The sequence below is a fragment of the Sinocyclocheilus rhinocerous genome, unplaced genomic scaffold, assembly GCF_001515625.1.
Source record: "Sinocyclocheilus rhinocerous isolate Xijiao unplaced genomic scaffold, SAMN03320098_v1.1 scaffold2817, whole genome shotgun sequence".
Taxonomy (NCBI): domain Eukaryota; kingdom Metazoa; phylum Chordata; class Actinopteri; order Cypriniformes; family Cyprinidae; genus Sinocyclocheilus; species Sinocyclocheilus rhinocerous.
In genome coordinates this window covers 49,763-69,332 of record NW_015638065.1, presented here as the reverse complement: position 1 = coordinate 69,332, position 19,570 = coordinate 49,763, and the positions used below count along the sequence as shown (strand labels likewise).

The window sequence follows — 19,570 nt, the reverse complement described above, 5'->3', positions numbered from 1 at the left end:
ATATTCCAACATGACACCTACCTTCCTGTTACTCCCAAACTGAGAACAAAAAGGACGTTTGCTTACAACTGGGCTTGTGCGGACTACATGCTTTAACAATAATTGTAATCATTATTTTATTATTAAAAAAACTAATTTCTACTGCAGAACTGCACGGACAATGTCAAGCAGTCAGTAAATAAATGGATATCTCAGGAACTACTCAAGAGTAATGGTTATCTGTTCTTTTTAAATTTACAGTGAAACTTAAAAAAAAAAAATTAAGTCAGTTTTTAATTCAACTCAAATCTGCGAGTAACTGACACTGATGTGTGAATCTAACGTGATTCTTAAAATTCAAGTAATTAGTGAATTGGACACCACTTTTTATATAAAATTAAGCCTACATGCAAAAAACTGGAGCAATACACTTTAGAAGTAGGCATACTTTAAACTAGTCAATATATTCACAATGAAAAAAATACTCATTTATAAATTTGATGTCTATTTTTTCTTTTCCCCCATTCCTGTAGATAAATGACTGCAACAGACTGTAATACTCAGTTTTGGTGAAAATAAAGGTGGTTAACATTCTATTAAGTTTAGAGGACAGCATTTATGTCGGAGTAAACGGTTTTGTGTGACTGAACACTAGCAGTGTATGTTTGATATATTTGATGTGTGTGAGTGTAAGACAAGTGGAGCTGTATCAAAATTGATGTGTGCACGACGTATTTCCTACGCATTCAAGACTTAATGTGGCACTCATAGCTGCTCTGTTGTGTAAAAGGGAGTCGGAGGAGAGTTCTAAACGCAAACCTAACAGCACAGACAAACATCTGGTGACCGCCCAAAGTGTAGATCAGTTCACAAACCATTTCATCCCATCCACGACACTTGGGCCATTTTCACTTGGCTCATGCCTTTAATGGTTTGTGTGCAGATGGTTTCTCTTCTTGACACAAAACACAGTCCTAAAGAATTTTTAACAATGAGAGCATGTTTATTTGAAACTAAGACAGATTGCACCCAACATTCATATTTCCTTTGATCGCCTTTTCTGAGCTCTTGTATTTCCATGGAAGTTTGATGAAGAAAAATCACAGACATTTAATATTGGGATAATACATCGTAGTTTAATTTTTTTTTGTAAAGGTTCCTTTTCAAAGCAACTAAAACGCAGTACTGTTCTCACTGTATCTGATGTACGTATATTCTGCTTTAAAGACAAGAAGCATTGGACACCACAGAAGCATTCATTTCAAATTTTGCAGCTGCAGTTTTGAAAAGAAAAAGCCAGTGCTGATTTCAAGTAATGCAATCAATCCAAAGGAGACAGCCAGAATCCTTACACTCTTCCATAGGAAGGTCAAACCTCTTTTCCTCCTGCATTTACAATTAGGCTACACAATATGTTGGCAAGCAAGTGTCAAAAAAGAAAAAAAAAACACCTAGTTAAAACAATGGGGCTGCTTTAAAAACAGGGAATAAAATAAAATATTAAAATCCCACCTACCATTTAGATCCTCTAGTGTGAGCCGCCTAGAATGCATATACATTTGAAGCTTGAGAGGTAAGAATCATTCGTTAAGATGTCTGCTATAATCTAGCGAACTGAGTGGGTCCTGTGAGAGCTTTCAAAACGATTACAGAGATGACTATACAAAATGATCTTTACCTACTGAGTGATGATTATGTTTCCTCAGTGTCTGTTTTCTCTAGCTCAGGTTCAGTCTCAGCATTCACCTTTGGCCCAGTCTGTTCAGTGTCTGCATCCAGAGATGAGGAAACAGACATTTCTGGGGTCTTCTCTCTTTTCAAGGGCTCATTCTGGAAGCAGGTGGGTGTGGAGGTAAGGGATGGAGAGGGGCTACGAGAGGGCTCTGTAGCGGTCTGGGATGCAGGTTCCAAAATGTTTAATTGAGGTTTTGATCCGGTCTCCATTCCATTGATTCGTGAGGTTTCCTCCTGCTCTTGACTACTTGCCATCTCTTCAGCGGAGCTGAGTGACTTGGGCTGCGACTGTAGCTCTGGCATTACCTCTGGTTGTGGTTCAGCTTCTCGTTCTGTTGGCTGTGGTTCCGCATGACGCTGGTGTTGGGGCACCGGTAGAGACGGTGAGTTAATTTGCACTTGTTCTTGTACTTCAGGCTGAGCAACCAAGGGGGTCGGCAGAGGGAGCAGCGGTTGAGACTTGGGAAGCAGCGGTTGAGGCTGAGATTGTGAAGAAAGGGGAGTCCAGCATTTCCGTTCCCGCTCTTTATCCTTCTCGTTCTCCCTCTCTCTGTCCCTTTCACGCTCCCATTCTCGGTCTCTCTCGCGATTCCGCTCTCTGCCACGTTCACGGTCCCGATTCCTGTCCCTCTCCCTTTCACGTTGACGATTGCCATTCATTTCGCCCCGGAAGTCCATGTCCCGTTCATCTCGGTCCTTCTGCCTTTCCCAAGGTCTGCGACGATCATCGTAGTCCTGGTGCATGTTTGCGTTAAAAGAAGGCCCAGTTCCACGATTCCAAGCAGGTCCTGATGAACTTCCGCTGCGGCCCTCAAAACGATTCTGAAAGTTAGGGTTGGAACGTTCCTCCTGAAAACCCTTTGGAGGTCCAGCAGACATCCCCCTCATGTCTCGCTCATCGAAGTCACCCCTGGGTGGTCCCCAGCGACTTTCTGCCCTGAAACCTCCTGACATATTTTCTCTTCGACCTTCTCGACCTTCAGCTTGCATGACTGTTCTTGGAGGTCGTTCTAGTAAAGGTGGTCTGGCAGGCACAGGTTCAGTACGCATCTCCAAAGGAGGGGTCTTCAACAACCCTGTGCTCTGCTTCTCTGGCGGTGGAAAGCGATAGTCCTGATCTCCTTCTTGCTGGGCACCTACATCTGACCTGGGTGGTGTCTCATTATCGGCCTTGGCCAGATTGTCAGCTCCAGCAGATGAGGGGTTAGGTGCCCTTGCGAAAGTGCCTTCAGCACGGTTGAACTGCTCCATTTGAGAGAATGGAACCCGAACACGGGCTTGGGCTTGAAGTGAAGCATCCAGGACATTGTTGGTCTGATGTGCAAGGCCTGGCTGCATGAGCAGGGGGAAGCGGCCCCCAGGTCCCTGGAGCAGGTTGGGTCGCAGTTCCAGGGGAAGCAGCCCTGCCATCCTCTGGCCAGAGAGAGGATGTGTTAGAGATGCAGAAGGGTGCAAACCTAGCAGACCCATTCCACTGCGCACTGCATTTTGCATTCCTGACAAAAAAAAAAAAATGAAAAAATTACCCAGAGTACAAAGATAAACACAAAATGTTTCATATTGGTGTGAATGTAAATGTGCTCAATGGTAATCTTCCTCTCCACCAAATCTCTAATATATCACCGTTAACCATGTTTAGATTAGCACGCAGATGCATCAATGCCAGACTTAGAATATAGCACCACAAGTCATATGAACTTGCTCACTGAATTGCTACAAAAGTCATCAAATTCTCCTTTTGTGTTTGACAGAAAAAATTACCGCATATGGTTTGCTAGCTGTATATGACTTGTATTGATGATGTAAAATGTACTTATAAACCCATTTACCCTGTAGTGTCATCTCAGAAGCTGTCTCCATCATTTCAGCCGACTGAGGCATTTTGTCAGCGCTGCTCTGCTGATGCTGTGCTCCCACAGGGTTAAAGACTCCTGCCCCGGGCATTGCTGATGGAATAAAACTCCCAGGAATAGTACTGGTGGGAGGAATCATGGCTCCAAAAAGAGAATCCTTGCTGTTCTCTTGAATGGTTGGCAGCGAAGGCTGCACTAGAGCTATAAAGGAGATAGAGTGGTAAAGGGCTCATTTAGGAGCTTGAAAATTGGACCTTTAAAGACAGTGCTTTGACAAGCAACATTACGCAAAATAAGAATAACTTATTTTAGAGGCTGGTTAACATACAGGTCTGAGCTGAAGCAAGACTGGTTCCAAGCACTGATGGACCTACTCCTGGCGTAGCCATGAAACCTGTAAAAGAGAAATTTAAGGATTTAGGTTTATGTTTTTTTATTTTTTTTTATTTTATCCATCATTCAGTTTAAAGCTTAATTGTTAAATGTTCAGGTTGGAACCATGTACCTGGAGGAGGCTGTGAGGCATTGAACCCTGCCCTTAGAAATGGTGGTGGGGGACCAAAGCCTGGTGGGGGAATTGCCATGGTGACAGGGAAGGATGGAGGCACGAGGCCAACAGCAGGGACTGTCTGTGCCACTGGAATCTAAACCAAAAAAGCCACCCATGGATAAGTAAACAGTAATTCAATATTAATTCAGCTGCCCTCATGCTATGGACCAAAGTCAAAATAAGTTCCTTGCTTAAGGATGCAATGGTAGTATCTCATGAACCAACAACCTTCAGTTACTATCATAAATCTTTCAATGGCTAAATAACACATCTCTGTGATCTAGTAATTCAATCACATACAAGGGTAAGAAACCTAAACGTCTTTTGCTCCATTTGTCACGGTATTCTAAAGCCTGAATTAAGTCTTAACATCATACCTGCATGGGCATCATAGCGACAGGCTGGGTAAAGGCCTCACTTGGTGTGCTGCTTGCTGTACTGGTTTCAGCTGTAACAGCCTGATTCTGAGTCTCTTTGGCAGTCTCAGTATTTCTCTGGGATTCCCATTCTGCATCATAAAAAACAGTAATGTTAAGAATGGGAAAAGTGCTGTGTAGAAGATCAAATATGTAAGTCACACAATACAATATCAAACTTTCAGCTTCTAAACAAACAAAATCTTCTCACCATTGTTGACAGTCTCTTGGTCAATCATGCCTCCCTCTGCAAAGTCATCCAGGTCATCTAGTTTGACCTTCTCCCAAGGGATATAAGTCACCCCAAGGTCCACATCCCAGAACTGCTTATACTCCTGTTTCACCCCTTTATTGAGGGCCCAAGCAATCTGCAAGCAGTGCAAAATTTAAGACATATTCCCCTCCCCCAAATTTTTTTTTGATGTTCTATAATTTTTTAAGTCAGTGAACATTCTTCACACATACTTTGATGACCTTTGAACCGATTTTGTAGGAGCCAGTGCTCAGTTTCTGAAGGGCGCGGTATGCATCCTGACGATGAACCATACAGATGTAAGCACAGCCTCTGGGTGGAATCATCTAGAGAGAAAAAAAACATTACATTCAGACTTGTGCAGTAAAAGCTTTAGTTTCCAGATTCACCAACTGGGAAGAAGAAGAAAAAAAAAAAAAAAAAAAAAGCAACACCTGAAGACCTACTGACCTGTCCTAAAACACTTCCCGTTTTAGGGTATACCTAATTAAACTTCTGCCAAAAATATCTGGAGACTCCAAAAATGCCTCTTGGCTAGATGGCATAACTGATCTAATTAAAAAGTTAACTAATTTAAAGAGCACTCAAGTTTTCAGAAACTCAACTCACATTGATAGATTCAATCTGGCCAAACTCTTCGAAGAGGTTAGTAAGATCTTGTTGGGTGGCCTTCTTGTCCACTTGGCCGACCCATAGAGTAGTGCTGCAAACTGAAAGAGGCAGAAAGAAAGGGGTAACTGACATGCTACTTTATCCTTTATATGCGTGTGTGCGCGTGTATAAATAAATATAAAGGGAAATTAACTTCTATTACAGTTGTGAAGAAGATATTCTTCAAAGTGCAAGTAACAGTTCTGTCAACTGACCTGACAGAACAACTGACACATTTTTGTGTGAACTACCTCTTTAAGCTCACAGACCAAAGCAATAGTCAGTCAGTAAATATGGAGGTTTGTGATTTTCCCACTCATATGAACATGAATCAGGGCTCCGAGAGAAGAAGAGAAAAAAAAAAAAAAATAATAAATTCACTTAAGGAGCCATTGGCTCCTATAAGAAACAAAAATAGGCGCCAAATTATTTTTTTTTACGTTCCACGGAATAAACGCGTTTTTAAATTTTTTTTTTTACAATTTAACATTTCAGTCATATTGTTGTGTTTATGTAACCCCTCCTTTAACAGCATCAGCATTTTAATCCATCTTGAAGATGTCCTGGGAACTAAGCTTCATTTAAAGTGGGAACTAAACGTCTTTTCCAACTTGAGAACTATATACAGTCACAAAGAATTATTACACAGAATCTGTGCCAATATCATGGACAATAACTATGTCAGCATCACTTGGCCTTTGAGTGTAGTTTGGGCTAGAGTTCTTCATGGGTCCACTTAGATCCGAAAACCCGAGGTCCGACTCGAGACCCGAAGCAGGAGCAAAACTTCAACGAGTGCCTCGGACACGGGTCGGGTTCGGTATTAGTTGCGTTTAACGTACTTGAGTGTTGGTGTTAAGTGCATTTTTGAGAAACGCACGTAGAAAAAGAAACATACGTTTGTAACCTCGCACACAGAAATCCATCTTATAGATATGAGATCCATTAGGAAAAGCCACTCGCTTCATTACGGTGCACGTTCATGCAGGGCAGGGCTTTTCTTTTGTGTGCATAATCCCTTCGCCAGAGATGAGGTAAACAGCATTGCAGAGCAGACAACACTAGTGAATCCATGATTTATTAGGCTATCGATTAAATTTTTATCGAGCTATCACATTTATTTTTCCAATCCACTGGTGACAATTGAAAGCCGAACTCAGAAATAACTTGTATCCATCAGGCAGGCAATAATGCAGAGTAGTAATAAAATAAATAAATGTTAAATAAATCAAAGTAATGGAGAAGCAGCCAAATCAGTCAGCAGGACGCCGGGATTTTTCTTTACTGACTGCGGGGCTGCAGGCTGTGCACACGTCAATGCCGTTTACGTTCGGGTCCAGTCGGGTTCGAAAATAAATGCAGTCGGGTCGGGCTCGGGTCTAATTTCATCGGGTCCGTCTCAGGTCAGGTTTAAAAAAAAAATTTAATAAAAAAGAATGCACGTTGGGTTCGGGTAAGAAGTGATTCGGGTCGGGTACAGATTTTAGGACCCGAGAAGACCTCTAGTTTGGGCTCCTCCTCAATGCATGCTATAAATGTTGTCATATGTTTTGCACTTTATCTTTAGCCCCTTACATTCTTTCTTATCATGCAGACAACAGGTTTAAGTAAAAATATGCAATATAGCGCATATATTTAGCAAAATGCTCCTCTTTATAGTTATTTTTTTCTAGCTGACTAATGGGCTTATGGATGCCGAATTGTTATTCTGAGGTAAACGATTGTTACGTGGCATTGTTTACAAAACGTTTTCCGCAGTTTGAAACACTGAATGAGCGATTACATGAGACATTTCAGTAAGTTGTTCTGTAATACTATAGTAGTAAAGAGAAAGATACGATGGGTTCATGTGCGGCTTGAACTGAGGCGCTAAAGCGATCGCTCATGCCACATTAAAGAGAGCCAAAACGGTATTTATTGTTTGAATTTCGTTATGATTTTTGCAGAATTTTAAAGCTGATACTTTGTTTAACACAGCACAAAGCTTGTTGCGATTATTGGACTGTAAGTGCGCTACAAATAATATGAAGGTCACGCATTAACAGAACACAGCAAATAGACTAAAGATCTTGCTAAGAAGCTGCCATATTAGTATCAATTCTAAACGAGAATTGTTATCGTTAATGTCCACACAGCTGACAGCTTCACCTGTTGTAGTTTGTTCAAGTTGTGCACGAAATAGACACTGCTTTTCTGCACTTTTACTTCACACGTCTCTGTCATCTTCGATCGATGCTGCCACAACTGGAGCCTGCTTTTAGCAGGTGTGCCGTCAACGCTGGTGTTCGGCAGAGTTGAGGACTGTTTTTCCACTAAAACTTTGATGCGCATCGTCTCAGTTTATTACGTCAACAAAACAAAAGATGTGATCGCAAAACAAGCAGGAAAAAAGGCATTACATGCAAATTTTTAAGTCATAACGTCAATTTATATAGTCGCCAGTGGTGATCTCAGCAAAAATATCACTCACAAATTAATATTTTTGGTCACAAATGCGACCGTTTTAGGTGCAGTCTGGAGCCCTGTGAATTGATACAAACCTTAACTGTCTCATCCATAGAACATAATTACATTTCATAAAACCTTTCTTTAAAGTTTACATTTATGTGCCAACTTATTAGCATGAAAATTTGTCATGTAAACCAAAACATGACAGATGTGACTATTGCAAAGCAGTAATTTCTTAAATGTGACCCTTATAAATGCAGAAAGCAAAGGTGGACCTCTATTATCTTACCACTTAGAACCCTTGAGCGGATTGGAGGAAGCCCTTTTTTCTGCCGTTCCTTTTCTCTTTCCCGCGCTCGTCGCTCACTGGAATAAGAACGTGAGGACTTCCTCTTTCTGTCCCTTGAGCGAGACCGTGATCGCTTTCTGTGTTTGCGCTTCCGAGACCCTGAGCGAGACCTTGACCTCCTTCTCTTAGGTGACCTGGGGAGATAAAGAGGCTCTTTACCTGCGGATGAAAAATGGAAATAAGACAAGAACCATTTGGTGAAATTACTACACCAACCTGGACCGAGATCTCGAGCGTGTCCTTGAACGGGTGCTGCTGGTTTTCTTCTCCTCAGCCTCAAAGAGCTCCTCATCTACAGTATCCTGTCCCTCATCAATATCCATGTCCTGCAAAATACACAAGTGAACCTGGTGTTTCAACTATCCGTTTGTCACTCAGCTTCAGTTATTAATCATGAGCCGTGTTTCCACTGTTGGGCCAAAAGTGAGCGTGCCAGGGCCAGTGGCGTTTCCACTGTCACTTCCGGGGTTTGATCGTGCCTCGACAGGGCTTCCTCTGTGCCAACGGCCAGGGATTTTCAGCCCGCCAAATACCTTGGGCCAAAGCGGGGCCAACTGGGGCTAGAGGAGTGGTCATGAACAAAGGCGGAGTTTATCAGTGTTGGGAGACGATCAGCAGCGCTGCTCACTTCCGATGTTTCAAAATAAGCTACCAGCTAACATTAACATTTAAAACATTTAAAACATTTTAATGGCAAAACTCACTACAGACACCAGCGGGTATCTGAAATAACGTACGATTGCGACCTGATGGAAATTCGGATCACCGTATGAGTAGGGCTGGGTATCGAGTTCGATACTTTTTAGGCACCGACCGAATTGCCTCGATACCATCGAGTATCGAAAAACGTCTCGTCGTTCGGTACCAAATTTCGATACCTAAGGGGTTAATCTCATCAGCGTCAGTGAGCCAATAAAGGCCTGGGTATACTTCACTTTCCGCGTTCCGTTCCGTCTCGCACTCAGCCGTGTCTGCACAGCTTTCAAAGTATACTCAACCGTGGATGAGTGCAGACGGACGAGCTCAACACAGGCGCAGTTTGACTTGCGCTCTGTCTCAACTTTCACCTCGCGCATGTGCTGTTGTACGCGGACCGTCCGCGCGGTCTCAAAAAATTGCCTGCACACGGACGGGGTGCACGGCTGTCCGCGAACCCTCCTGATGACGAAAATGACGTAATGTGGACGTGGACGGCCAGTTTGTTACATTTTGTTCCTTTGTGCAGTGGCTCAGGAGATGAGTCTTTGAGATTGTATAAACAAGCTGAAAAATAAAACCAAATTTTTTTTTTTTAGATAACGTAATCTTGTTAAAATTGATTTCATAAAATTGGTATCGGAAAAAGTATCGTTCAGGAACCGGTATCGAAGTCAAGGTATCGGTATCGAAAATTTTTGAACGATACCCAGCCCTACGTATGAGGCAGAAATGTATTATACACAATGCTAAAGGCTACGTATGCTAACCATCGGCATTATAAATACACGTTACGCTCATGAAAATACAAGAGACATCATGAATAACTTAGATAAATCATATATAATTATAATCATGTATTTATTTGCTGTCATATTTGTTCCGTCTCTTCTCTGCGTCTTTGTTGATACCGGACATTTGCATCTGCATGTCATAAATTTCATATTTTCTATGTAACTCATAACTGTTTTTTTGTCTGTGAGCTCCCGCTGCTGCTCTGGCTGAAAGGATAACAGTACAGTGACACGGTAGACAGCGCGTAAACCTCCTTAGATTACATGCATTGTGGAAAATAAATATAAATGCTCATTCTTTCTAAAGAGATTTGATGTAAAGATTTTATAATAGATTTTATAAATATTTTTATATTGTGTTATATGTGTACGCATTTGGACTTAAATGTCCTAATGGAGTTGCTTTGTGCATTCCTGTCATCACAAATAAATGGAGCAGCAGCAACTGAACATGTATGTGTGTTCTCTTTTATGTGAAAAAATGATAAATATCATATGATAAATATATAATTAATAAATTACTATTTTTTATCGTAAATAATTGCGTGTTAAGGGCAGGTTTTAGAGTAGCCCTGGTCCGACAGTGGAAACGCAGCTTGATTTTGGCCTCGCGGCTTGAGGTCCGAGGCTATTGGCCCCGCCTGGCTCGTTGTTAGCCCTGGCTCTCACTGGCCCGACAGTGGAAAAGCGGCTATTGAGTATTACAGATATCCAACAGAAGGTGCCGATTTCTGCAAGTCAGCTAGTGACACACCACCTTCAAACTATTGCCAATACATGACTTCTACATAGGCTTCTCCTCCAAACTAAAGTTTGATCTCTGATCATACCTGTTGCTGGTTATCAATGGAGTCATCCATTTTTGCTTCTTGTTCTGGGAGCTGTGGTGGGGCGCTGCTCTGGCCAGGAGGGGCAGAATTTTCAAGACCAAAGATGGCATCCTGGCCCTCCATGGTCATAGACTGTCAAAAATACGCTGCATTAATAAATACCAAGGTACGAGAAAGTTCTAACACATTATGCAAAGAAACAAAAAAACAAACAAAAAAAAAATCACAGTTCTATGTACCTTCTGTTGATGATGCTGGTGCTCCATTAGCTGTTTCTGAAACTGCTCGAGGTTTTGCTGCTGAAGATGCTCGGCCAGCTGATGAAATATTGAGCTATTAATGGACTCTGGCACCACAGGTCTGAGAGGAACAGTAAGAACATGACTTAAAAATAACAAAACCGGGAACAGCTTTTCTTGAAACTAGCATACAAAGAACATACAACTGAGATGGTGTAGCATCTTTCTTAGAATCCTCACTGTGCTCCGACTCATTCCTAAAATCGAACTGACCCAACAGCTTCTACAAAACAACAGAAAAATAATGTTATGCAAGGATTAAACCAAGGATTAAACAATTTCAGCAGTGCTCCAAAAAGTTCTCTCACCTTGTTAAAGGAGGAAACTCTCTGTTCCAGCGGGTTGAGCGTGTTGGCTGCTGCGGCTGCAGTGAGCTGTGCAGTCAGGGCCTGCAGCTGCACCACCAATCCTGCATCCAGCGCCTGCAGCAGAGAGGGCTGAGGTTTCTGCTGCTGCATCTGCAAGCTCTGAACCAGCTGCTGCAACTAGAAACACACACATACACACCAGTCAGAAATGAGCTGTGCAGAGAACACAGTGTATTCAGTAGTGGAGGAATCTAACCTGCTGGCCTTGGGGACTCTGTAAGATCTGGGCGACCGCAGCCACTGTGTCGGTGTTGGAGATCTGAGACGCCCAGTCTGGGAGACTCTGCACTATGTTGGCTGGGGTGGCTGGAGTTGCCGGAGTTCCTTTACGGAGCAGGAGCACAGATTTAAGAATGTTTTAGTGTGTTTAAAAATATTTGTGGAAATGGATATGACAAATTTTAAACACGTTGTCATACTCAATTTTTCCCTCAAGGTGTCAGCATAAACTAGAAGATGCTAAGTTCAATTAGAATTTTCGATCAGAGTAACAGGGCAAATTTGCGTGACCGATTAAGGGGTTGACATACTGAAAAAGAAGTATTCTGTATACACACACACACACACACACAAGCGTACAGCCAGGGATCACCCAGACTATCCTGCCCCTCAGTCAAGATGAAAAGGGATTTTAATTACGAAATAGAACAAGACTATTTAAGTTAGTCTATTTCACAAAGTCACATTTTGATTAGCACATTTGACACATTAACCTATGTTACGTTGAATTTCCCACGCAATGAGGAATGCAGCTCTGAGTATGCTAAAGGCACAATGTTTTTTTTTTGTTTTTGGACATTTGGCCATAGTTAGCTGATAATTTCACTGTACACACAAAAAAGAAAAAAGATGAATGAACTTTAAGGAAATTAATTATTATTATTTTCCATGCAACAAGAATAAAACAATTTAAACAAATAATGCATTGCTGAATCAACTTAATAAATTTAAGCTTCTGTCAAGTCAAGTCAAGTCAAGTCAAGTCACCTTTATTTATATAGCGCTTTTAACAATACAGATTGTGTCAAAGCAACTGAACAGCATTAATTAGGAAAATAGTGTGTCAATAATGCAAAAATGACAATAGTAAACACTAATTTTTCAGTTAAAGGCAGTTCATCATTGAATTCAGTGATGTCATCATCCAGCTCAGTTCATTTTAAATAGTATCTTTGCAATCATTTGCAATCAAGTCAACAATATCGCTGGAAATGAAGTTTCCCCAACTAAGCAAGCCAGAGGCGACAGTGGCAAGGAACCAAAACTCCATCGGTGACAGAATGGAGAAAAAACCTTGGGAGAAACCAGGCTCAGTCGGGGGGCCAGTTCTCCTCTGGCCAGACAAAACCAGCAGTTCAATTTCAGGCTAGCAAAGTCACATTGTGCAGAGGAATCATCTGGTTCCTGTGGTCTTGTCCCGGTGGTCGTCTGAGACAAGGTCTTTACAGGGGATCTGTATCTGGGGCTCATCTAGTTGTTCTGGTCTCCGCTGTTTTTCAGGGCTGTAGAGGTCCTCTCTAGGTGCTGATCCACCATCTGGTCTGAATATGTGTATGTGTCATACATAGTTGCAATAGCACATGCAATATGCTAAAGACAACTTTGTTTATTATTATTATTATGTACAATGATGTAGAGGATGAGTAAGTAACTGTGACTTGTCTCAGTATTGGCATTGGCATTGCTTTTTGAGTGAAGCAATAAACATCATGGCCTTCATGTAACCGAAACTCTTCTAAATCGCCAACATCACTGAACATTAAACACTAACAAGTCTATCTCTTTACTAAAAAGCACATCAAATAACACTTATAAATTGACTCTCCTAATGCAGTCCCATGCAAAGCATGCTGGGAACTACAGACCCACCGCCCAGTTAGTTATGTCAACAAAAATGATTCATGTAGTCCCAACACAAAATTATTAAGTTAACTTCCACTGTACAAATTTTAAGTGGATTTAACATAATATTAATTAGTGGCATGTTCAAGTGAAATGTTCAAGAACTGTGTTGCTTCAACACATTTAAACAAAGTAATTTGAGCAAGCAGCAAAAATCTTTGAGTATACTGTTATTGTTTGTTACCGGTTGCAGCTCAAGCTGTTCCAACTTGCATCTGTTAAACGGGTCAAAATGAGTGTGGTTTTACATTTTGTTTAACCACTTTTTTAATTATTTAGGGCAGAAGAGTGGGTGAATGAGTGGTGAAGAGGGGCATTATAGGTCTTAATTTGGCCCTGCATATTGACTTTGGTTGGTGTAATTGCTTTCTCTTAAAGGGGTCATATGATGCTATTTTAAAGATCACTATTTTGTGTATTTGGTGTAACAGAATATGTTGACATGCTTTAATGTTCAAAAAAACATTATTTTTCATATATTATATTATATTGTAGGTCCTCTATGCCCCGCCTCTCTCAAACGCTTCGTTTTCTACAAAGCCCACTCCTTTGACAAGCGCAGTCTGCTCTGATTGGCCAGCTGATCCAGTGCATTGTGATTGGCAAAGAGATATTCTTTATAAAAGTTAAGAGTCAGCCACACCTACCTAAAACGGCTCGTTCTAACACGCCCCCACATACCTACGTCACTATTTGGGCGGCGTTATGCAACTCTTCCCAGATAGTGACGTAGGTATGTGGGGTGTGTTAGAACGAGCCGTTTTAGGTAGGCGTGGTTGAATCTTAACTTTTATAAAGAATATCTCTTTGTATTTGAGACTTTAGTCTTTGCAACTTTACAGATCTTCTTTATGCACCAAGAGCTTGTAACACTCCAAAGAGAAAGGAAAAATTGAAATCGCATCATATGACCCCTTTAATATAAAACATGTCGCCACAACAGTGTATTGTTTGACAGAGGATGCATTATGAGTGTGTAACTTACCGGGAGTAGTGCTGTTAACGGGTACGGCACTGCTGGCAGAGACGGGCGTAACGCTGGGGGGTGGGAGCCCTGCTGCCATATCCAGTAGAGGCTGGATGATGTCACTCTTAAAGACACTGTTTTTCTGCCATAGATTTAGTACTCGGACAATCTTACTCTGCAAGGCAACATTGAAAATGGAAAATAAGCAAAAGGAAAAAGTGTCTAGACAAGACCTTTACCATTTGATTACAGGGGCATGAGAAACAAACGCACCTTGTCATCAGCTGGGCAGCGGTAGAGGTTTTGGAAAGTTGTAATGATGTTCTTACTAAAGCGTGGAGCGAAAACATCTTTCTCTTGCCCAAACTGGTGACGAGACTGCCGTACAATGGAGTCGATGACATACAGACCAGGGACTTTGTACTCAGGCTTGCACTACACACACACAAAAAAGAAAGAGAAGTAATGAATGATGAACAAGTGTGTGGGGTCTGGGGTTCAAATCACCACATAATATATCATTTTTGAAAGTAAACTTGACAGCCAGTGATTTTCCATGCATTATAAATTTACAACCATCATCACAGCAAGGGTAAACCACATTGAGCTCTGGGTTTGGAAGCACTTTTAGTGAAGCGCTGTAATCCTTCATAAAAACACATTTAAGACACAGTGCCTGTGCTCACACTGCAATTAGCATGCAACAGGTTGTGCAAAAAGCATTTTCACATAAACCATATTTAAAATATCTCATTAAATACCACAAGTCTTTGGTGGTCTTGGGTAAGTAAGATTTAGTGACATTCTGGATCCAAAAGGTGAATTTCACCGAATGGTCACAATGTTGTTGCACAATAATACTATAAAATTGTACAAAGGAAGTTACATTAAGATATTTTCATTAATGATTAAATAATTCATGCATTAGACGGTTAATGTCTTAATGCTATTAATTATCTTTATTCTACATGAAGGACTTCACATATGAACATATAAATACAGTTTCGGAACACTTGAGCTCCCTCTAGGCATTTCCAAACTTCCAAATATCTGATAGTTTATTTTGCATTTGCAAGAGAATAACAACTGACCTTCTGAATAAATTTCTCCACACTTTGGACGACATGCTTGTAGAACTGAAAAAGATAGAAACAAATAAAAAGCCTTAATCTTTAATATGAAGATTAAGATGTATACCTTCATGATGAAGGCATTCACCTTCATCTCGGCACTGACCACATCAACTAAATAAAGAACCAGAGCTGGACATGAAGTGACAGAGACCATTAAAATATACATCAGTATCCTTGTGACTTATGTCACATGAATTCAACAGAAATGTCCACTGTTTCCTTTCCTCACCATTGCATATGTGGGCTCTTTTTCCCCAACATAAAAATAGTTAGTTTTTTTTTCAATGGGGAAAAACACTTTCTTAAATGCTTTGACTTCTTTTAAGCAACATTTTTACATCACTAGTTCATGGTCCTTTGGTGTGATGAAGTTCCATGCAATCTCAATTAATGTGAGGTCATGAAAAATTTAAATTCAATGTGATGCATGCTATACAAAAGATGTTTTAGATGGATTATAGCATTTCATAACACAGGACATTTTAAATATTAAAGATATTGCTTTCAACATTTAAGGTCCCTGACCATCTGCATACATTTTATAATGTTCTACATTTTGTAATATTAGGTGGATACTTTAAGGAGGATTGTTTTTTAAGTAATGTATTTCTATAAACTAGCGATGCACTAAATTGAAAATTTTGGACCGAAACCGAAAACTCAAGGTGCATTTGGCTGAAAACCGAAACGGAAAATAAATGATCAACACTGAAATAAAAACTGCATTGTACAAACGTTCAAATTGCACTTACGGCAGTTTTTAATGTCAACTTTTTAATAAAAGAACTGTTTCCACTCCAATTTGTTGATGAAATAATAAACATTTAAACAGTGGCTGTAATCAAAACTTGTTTTAATAACAGATTTATTCATACATGCGTTAAATCAGTGTTTCCCAAATCACTGTCAGGTGTGCCGTGGAAAATTATCAAAACTTTATCTCTAACAATAATAATAATAATAATAATAACAAAATATAATATTTTAAATCAATGCTATTGGTAATTTTTTTTTCGGTTTGTGGGTCTTACAAATGTTTAACCAATGAAAAGCATTCAAAAGAGCTTGTGACTAAACCTCATAATGCCATTGGATCCTCAAACTGACAGCGAAACCTCGTAACTCCACCCGCCTCCATTCAGAATGAAGTGTCTGGATCTCTGCTTGTAAAAAAAGGAATTTTGTAATGGTTTAATGGAAACTATAAGAATTTCTGTGATGGTTTCTATTGTTTTTTTCAGCAGGGTTATGATACCCATACTGTGCTGCACATTATTGACAATATTGAGCTGAAGCTTGACTTTGCAAATTTAAAATCGCAAATCAAATACAATCGCAATCTGTCCAAAAAATTGCAATTTGATATTTTCCCCCAAATCGCACAGCCCTAATTTGAAGCAATGCATGTTTGTGCAATTTTGCTATATTTCAGTGCTTAGTGGTGTGCCATAGAGGCTGACATTTTTTCTGGAATCCCACGGGTCACGGAAATCAAAATGGGAAACAAAATCACTATTAATCACGTGATTGGAACGGGACAGGAAAAAATGTCAGCGGGAGTGGGCGGGACCGGGAATCGTAACTTTATACACAAATATACCTTTATATAAATAAACTATAAACTGTATATTTTAATTTTGAACTCAATTCTAGTTGCCCTGTCTCTTTATGCTCTCCTCCTGTTTGCTTTCATGTGGCTGGTTAAGTGAATGACGTACGCAGTCCGTGACAGACAGATCGTTAACGGGTGGTAATAGGCTACAGTACATCGGGCAGGACATCCAAACGCCCACCTATCATTCATCAACCTCAAATATGGCTTTTCATCTGAAAGATGTATGTAGTAACAACTTTACATGGCCACTCAATCTAATGTTAACCTACAGAAATGTGCGCTATTGAAGTGTCTGTGTGGAGCTGATCAGTAGCGCTCACAGCAGGACAGATGGAGGTGCCGGCGCGCTCACTTGCTCTTTAAATACCCAGGAATTTTTGGTCATACAGATAAAAGTAATACATCTTTCGAATCACCAATGAAAAGCATTCAAAAGAGCTTGTGACTAAACCTCATAATGCCATTGGATCCTCAAACTGACAGCGAAACCTCGTAACTCCACCCGCCTCCATTCAGAATGAAGTGTCTGGATCTCTGCTTGTTTGCAATGCAAGGGTAAATAAAGAACTGATGTTTGAATAAGTACAGCGTTTTCTATACTCAAGAAACACGATGTTAATGTTTTGTGTGTTTGAAGAGCGGAGAAGAGAGAGTCTTGGCATTTGCAGTCTAGTTGTAGCTAATTTGTTATATATATCCTGTGCATAGCTCTTAATCTTCTAGGCTATATCATGAGATTTTGACCAAATGTATTCAACAACAATAACTGAGCACCTACATAGCTACAATAAACTTTATAACCTCATGAAAACGTAATGCGATGCACTTACTGCCTCAGACGCGGCCGTTTTAATGACGGACAAAACACATATTGCCGTCATTTGCTGGTCAAAAACCTTGTAACTTCATTTGAGGTTGATTTTCATAAAATGTTAATATTATAATGGCACATGCAAGTGTCTGATCATATATAAAGCCACAATACAAACTCTGGTGACTGGGTGTTTAATTATAAAAAATTTTTTTTAGCATTTCCTGAAAGTTGTAGTGGTTTTGGACATAAAAGGTTTCCACCCGACAGCGAAGATAGGTAAATTTATTTTACCATCACCAACAACATAAAGCTATCTATGTGTAAAATAATTAAAGCAAACAGGATGCGCTTTCTGCCGTCTCGGTCATGTGAACTTGAGCGAGAAACTTCGAAAATCCGTGTATGAAAAATAAATCTATAGCGAGTGAAATGTCTACTTTCAAATGAAAAAAAAAATCTAATAGAAAATGTGTGTGTTAGCATGGATGATTTACATGAAAATGAATGTGCTGGCTTTCAGTTCAATAAAATAACAAAACTTTAATGACGGACAAAACACATATTGCCGTCATTTGCTGGTCAAAAACCTTGTAACTTCATTTGAGGTTGATTTTCATAAAATGTTAATATTATAATGGCACATGCAAGTGTCTGATCATATATAAAGCCACAATACAAACTCTGGTGACTGGGTGTTTAATTATAAAAAAATTTTTTTAGCATTTCCTGAAAGTTGTAGTGGTTTTGGACATAAAAGGTTTCCACCCGACAGCGAAGATAGGTAAATTTATTTTACCATCACCAACAACATAAAGCTATCTATGACACGTTGTACCTGACTTAAGCTCAAGTTTCACATTAAATGAGAGTATTACTTTTAATATAATATACAGTTTTAATATGCCATTTGAAGTAGGGCTGTGCGATTAATCGAAATCGAATCGAAATCGCGTTTTATTCAACTAAAGTGGGCATGCTGTGATCTGTACTGTATTTTACACTGTAACTGACAGATTCCGGCCAAAAAAACTAGAGATGCACCGATCGATCGGCCAGGGATCGGAATCGGACGATTTTCCTCATGATCGGCCCGGATCGGTGATCGGCCGGTCAGTCTCACTTCTTTCCGATTCCGAGCCGATCCGTTTTGTTACCAGTGGCACAGGCAATAACGTCAGCCGCGCATTCTCGCTCTCTTTTTTCCGACGACCCCTTCTCTCTCTCACACACACACACGTCACATTTGCTCCGGTTAAATAGTGCTTGTATTGCGCATTATTTTAGTCATTCCCGCAGGTTTCGCGCTTATACCAAACGCGCACGCACCACCACTGATCTATATTCAGTACTGGAGAATAAAAGATACATTCTTAGATGTTTTTGTTAGTACGTGAACGTTATCTTACACATTTTATCTCCCCAACAGATTAATTTGAAATAAGTTTATAATGCATGTTGGCTATTCCCAATTCAGAAGAGCGCACACACAGCCTGTGTCTGTGAATGCTTCTCATACTCGCTCCTCTCTGCCCATGCGGCGCGAATCCCGCGTCACGGACGAGCCGTTCACGCTTGCCGCACTCATGCAGCCTGTCTCGTAATGCTCGGTTATACTCGTACCTGGCTCCGCACCGCAAATCTCCACGAGCGTATAAACAAATCTTTTCTGTGAAATTCAGTAATTAAGTTAATTCTGTAAAAGTAGTTATACCATTATAATCTTGCCTGCTGAAGAAAAAAAACAATAGAACCCCTCCCAAAATACAATAACAAATTTAATGGATTTCAGGTTTATAATGGGAATTTGTTTGGTTTTAATGTAAACTATAATGGTGTCTATTTGATGGATTGTATTGGTGGGATGTAATCTGGCAGATGGCAACCAATAGAACAACAGTAATTCCTATTGGAATAATGCC

The 19,570-nt window shown here is 40.3% G+C and overlaps 1 protein-coding gene across 2 annotated transcripts in view; it reads right to left on the bottom strand.

Moving 5' to 3' along the window:
- Positions 1-1,119: 1,119 nt before the first annotated feature.
- The window catches only part of LOC107749595 (protein SCAF8-like), a 60,999-nt gene continuing 42,548 nt past the window's right edge, over positions 1,120-19,570 (bottom strand). Inside the window, exons 3-20 of one of the 2 annotated variants that reach the window (XM_016564766.1) lie at positions 15,181-15,225; positions 14,363-14,524; positions 14,108-14,264; positions 11,417-11,544; positions 11,161-11,337; positions 10,996-11,075; positions 10,793-10,913; positions 10,554-10,685; positions 8,450-8,559; positions 8,174-8,367; positions 5,395-5,495; positions 4,998-5,111; positions 4,744-4,900; positions 4,494-4,624; positions 4,072-4,210; positions 3,895-3,960; positions 3,543-3,767; positions 1,120-3,209 (exon numbers count right to left, since the gene is read on the bottom strand). In XM_016564766.1, the coding sequence (XP_016420252.1) occupies positions 1,672-3,209; positions 3,543-3,767; positions 3,895-3,960; positions 4,072-4,210; positions 4,494-4,624; positions 4,744-4,900; positions 4,998-5,111; positions 5,395-5,495; positions 8,174-8,367; positions 8,450-8,559; positions 10,554-10,685; positions 10,793-10,913; positions 10,996-11,075; positions 11,161-11,337; positions 11,417-11,544; positions 14,108-14,264; positions 14,363-14,524; positions 15,181-15,225 (3,777 nt within the window). In that variant the 3' untranslated portion in view covers positions 1,120-1,671. The remainder of the gene's footprint in view (positions 3,210-3,542; positions 3,768-3,894; positions 3,961-4,071; positions 4,211-4,493; positions 4,625-4,743; positions 4,901-4,997; positions 5,112-5,394; positions 5,496-8,173; positions 8,368-8,449; positions 8,560-10,553; positions 10,686-10,792; positions 10,914-10,995; positions 11,076-11,160; positions 11,338-11,416; positions 11,545-14,107; positions 14,265-14,362; positions 14,525-15,180; positions 15,226-19,570) is intronic. The other variant, XM_016564767.1, reaches the window with a different exon arrangement.